The following is a 4,208-nucleotide window of genomic DNA, read 5'->3' on the forward strand; positions in this document are numbered from 1 at the left end:
GGGCAGAGTGCAACAGATACTACTACAAAGACGCATGGGACGCCTACTAGCGAGATCAGAGCTGCTGGGGATACGGAGGATGGAGCCTACATATGCCGCAAGCGCCACAGGGTGGACCAACCTGCTGATCTTCCAACACCTCTCGACTCCTTTCTGTTTGCCCTGAACTCCCTTCTGGCGGCTTCACCCCAACCGGCTGGCCAATTTCTTATCTTCTGGGAAGCAATAAAAGTTCGTTACCGTAGTTTCTTTGGCACTACAGCAATGGATCCCACCTTAACTCCACTGTATCAGCACGACTCTATGACACCGGCGCCCAATGCCCCTCAGGTCTTTCCTTATCACCATTATCGTGAATTCTTTGATCTGTGTATCATTTACTTTGTTTCACTGTTGGCCATCATATATTGCTGCTTCAAAAAAGTAGGACCTTCTCGTAACAGATTTAGTGCTTAGTTATTTATTTACGTTTATAGTCTAACTTTGAATTGCTGTCTCTCCTTGCTTTTATGTTTTAATCTTATATTATGAGAGTGGGTCACTCAATGTTGTTGTTAATCTTATGCAACTAATTATGCTTGCATAGTTGTATCTCATTTGACCTAGCTTCCTTGTAGTGTTTCTTCATTGCCATGATCCTTTTGATATTATTTAGAAAGCTGTTACCTGAAATTTATGATCTTTCAGTCTTTGTTGTACTTGGTTAGTTTCTTCGGTTCCTTCTTATTCTCTGATTCTGTTTGTTTTTCCTTTGCCCATCGTCCCTCCTGTCGAGGGTGGTAGAGAGCTGAAAGTCATTTTTTAACTCTTTAATTCTTAATTCCTTAATTTTATCTTGACCTATGGACAAACTCAAAATAATCTGCTGGAATATTAGGGGTTTAAATGGAGAATTTACCCAACAATGTCTTTACAAGCTCTTGGACACTCATAGACCAAACTTATTGTTTGTTTGTGAAACAAAGTGTTCAAATCACATTGGCTTGATGGAAGGAAGAAAGAAAAGGTTTAAGGATTACGGATTGATTGCACACTCCAACAGTTTGGGTAAGAAGGGCCTTAAGGGTGGCCTATTGGTTTTAGGCCAAGACCCCTCTTGTTTCTCTGTTCTAAAATCTGAACAAGCCGTTATTGCCCTACATTGTGAAGTGCCGACACCTTGGGTCCTTATTTTTATTTATGCCCCTCCAACTTATTCTGAGAGGAAAAAATTTTGGACCATGTTAAAACTCTTCATTGATCAGTTGGATGAACCATTCATTATTGCGGGAGATTTTAATGAGGTTCTTGATAGCAATGGAAAGTGTGGGAGCAGGTTTAGGGCATCCCCATCGTTACAGGATCTTTCTTCACTCATCAACGATGCTGCCCTTCTTCAAGTATCGGCCCCTGGAACCTATTTCACCTGGACAAATAAAAAAAAACCCCCACATCTGGTCAAGGAAAAAATCGATCATGTCTTTGCTAATCCCTTCTGTTTGGCTCTTTTCCCGGATATCCATGTAAAAAGGCTGCCTGCTACCTGCTCTGATCATAACCCACTTCTTATTTCAACCCATCGACCAGCGAAAGGGGGGAGAAAACTTTTTCACTATATGGTGGCTTGGCATCACCACCCGAATTTCATGAATGTTGTTGGCTCTGCCTGGGAAGCAAATAGATCTCAGCCATTTGAAGGTAAGCTTGCTAACTTGTCTCGGTTCTTGCAAAATTGGAATAGGGAGGAGTTTGGGAATGTTAAGCAAATTTTTGCTAATCTATCCACTGAAATTGACCTGCTTGAGTCTGATCCAAATCCTAATTGGGAGATAATCAAGGATAAGAAATCCCACCTATCCTGGGCTCTGAAAGCCGAAGAGATGTTCTGGTTTCAGAAATCAAGAAACCTGTACATCTCTGATGGGGATAGAAATACCCGGTTCTATCATCTAGCATCAAAAGTCCATACCTATAGGAGGAACATTTATTCTCTTGAAACTGATTCTGGACTGATCCAGTAAGATTGCTGCGGAGTTCGCTAAATTCATGCAGAATCTATATACCTCATCTAGACCGCTTGACCCTACCTTCGTGGAAGCCCTTTTCCCACCACTGGAAATTTCTGAGGATCTATTAGGGATCTCAAACCTGCCCTCCCTTGAAGAAGTTAAGAATGTGGTGTTCTCTTTGGGACCTTACAAAGCACCGGGTGTTGATGGATTTAGTGCTTGTTTTTATCAAAAACATTGGGATCTTGTGAGTCATGACCTGATGATGTTTGTTAATCGCTTCTTTTCTAATTTACTCTTGCCCTGAGAAACCAATCATACTTTATTGTGTTTCATTCCTAAGAAGGAAAACCCTAGGCGAGTGTCGGATTTTAGACCAATCAGTCTCTGCAATGTAAGCTATAAAATTTTGGCTAAGGTACTTGCAAGAAGACTGAAACCTCTCCTGCCAAAAATAATTTCCCCACTTCAAGGAGCCTTTGTCCCTCAGAGACAAATCTCGGATAATATTTTCTTGGCACATGAAATTTTCCATTTCATGAATAGAACCAAGGGCAAGAGTGGTTTTGTTGCTTTGAAACTTGATATGTCTAAAGCCTATGATAGGGTTGAGTGGTCGGTAATTCGCCACCTTTTCTCGTTCTTGGGATTTGACCAGCACTGGTGCAACCTAGTGGATAGGTTAGTTTCTTCCTCATCATTCTCAATTAAGGTCAATGGCAGCCCTTACCTTAATTTTTCTGGAACTAGAGGATTGAGACAGGGATGCCCCCTTAGCCCTTACCTCTTTCTCCTTGTCATGGAAATCCTTTCCAGACTTCTCAATGAGTATAGGACCTTGAACCTTTTCAAGGGAATCAAAATTGCAAGAAATGCACCAGAAATCTCTCACTTATTTTTCGCAGATGATACGTTTCTTTTCTGTAGAGCGGAGAAGGAGGACATTCTTGCTATTAAATGTGTTCTGGACCTTTTCTCTGATATCACGGGACAAGAAATTAATTTTGAAAAAAGTGGGGCTTTTTTTAGCAGAAATGTGGGGGCGCTGGTTCAGAATCAAATTTTACAAATGTTAAAAATTTCTGAACTAAAAAAAGATGCTGTATATCTGGGAACCAATCTTTTGCAAGGGAGAGGGAAGGTTAAGAATCTAGCCTTCTTAATCAGGAAATTCAAGGCAAGATTTGCATCTTGGAAAGCGAACACTCTTTCCTTTGCAGGGAGGGAAGTTCTCATTAAATCTGTGCTACAGCCATTCTCTCTGTATCACATGCAGACTTTCCGATTTCCAAGTATCGTTTGCAAAAACTTGGACTCGATGTGTCAGAAATTCTGGCTTGGGAAACCTAATAAGAGTAGACAGCTAACTCTTATATCCTGGGAAAAATGTTGCCAACCTAAGAGTTTAGGAGGACTGGGATTGCGGAAACTTGAGGACATCAATTCTTCTCTCCTTCTTAAGCAGGGATGGCGATTAATCAATGAACCCTCAACACTTTGGGCAGCAACCTTGAAAGCAAAATACTTTCCCAAGACTAGTGTATTTGATCCAAGAGTAAGAAAAAAGACTGGATCGTGGACATGGAAAAGTATTTGCAGTATCCTACCACAATTAGAACAAATGGTTTTGAGAAAGGTGGGAAATGGTAATGAAACGCTTTTCTGGTTTGACCCATGGAGGCTCGCGGCTCGCAGCATATCTTCAACACACCCTAAAGAAAACATTTGGTTCCATGATCTTACTGTGGCAGAAATGGTCAGAAATATTCAGATGAACAGGGAGTATCTCTCACAGCTAACAAACACTGAAAACATTTCCTCTGAATTATCTGAATTATCTCTTTCCTGTGTTCCTGACAGATGGGTATCATTACTTGGATCCAATGGCGAGTTCTCTGCCAAGCTGGCGGGGCAAGCATTGTTGAAACAAAAATACCCAACTGGTCAAAATGAGTTTACCTCGTGGTGAAGATTTTTCTGGAAACTGCCTTTACACCCTAAATTTAAAAGCTTTTTTTGGCGTCTTGTGAATGCAGGGCTACCGGTTAAGAGTGTTTTATCCAAATGGTCAGACACGAATCCTCTCTGTGAATTTTGCGGCAACAAGGCAGAGACGGATTGGCATGTTTTCCTCTCATGTGAATGGACCAAAAGGGTTTGGGCTGCAGGAGCGATTGGATTAAGAACTGAACATTTGACCCAATGTTCAATTCTACACCT

At 41.3% G+C, this 4,208-nt stretch overlaps 1 protein-coding gene across 1 annotated transcript; it reads left to right on the forward strand.

The window, feature by feature from the left end:
* The first annotated feature begins 1,220 nt into the window (after positions 1-1,220).
* On the forward strand, positions 1,221-3,957 carry LOC149028745 (uncharacterized). Its single transcript, XM_089160795.1, has 3 exons — positions 1,221-1,888; positions 1,998-2,255; positions 2,535-3,957. The coding sequence occupies exons 1-3, from the start codon at positions 1,221-1,223 to the stop codon at positions 3,955-3,957; spliced, it is 2,349 nt and encodes a 782-aa protein (XP_089016921.1).
* Positions 3,958-4,208: the final 251 nt, after the last annotated feature.

Source organism: Hakea prostrata, chromosome 1 (assembly GCF_041222555.1).
Source record: "Hakea prostrata isolate BN-2017 chromosome 1, UWA_Hpros_2, whole genome shotgun sequence".
In the NCBI taxonomy this organism is placed as follows: Eukaryota; Viridiplantae; Streptophyta; class Magnoliopsida; order Proteales; family Proteaceae; genus Hakea; species Hakea prostrata.

Excerpts from the sequence above, each read along its gene's own strand:
- LOC149028745 (XM_089160795.1), top strand. The coding sequence starts at position 1,221 with ATGTTAAAACTCTTCATTGATCAGTTGGATGAACCATTCATTATTGCG. Across the intron at positions 1,889-1,997 it reads TTTCAGAAATCAAGAAACCT|TAAGATTGCTGCGGAGTTCG; the intron begins GTACATCTCTGA and ends GGACTGATCCAG. Across the intron at positions 2,256-2,534 it reads GTGAGTCATGACCTGATGAT|AACCAAGGGCAAGAGTGGTT; the intron begins GTTTGTTAATCG and ends TTTCATGAATAG.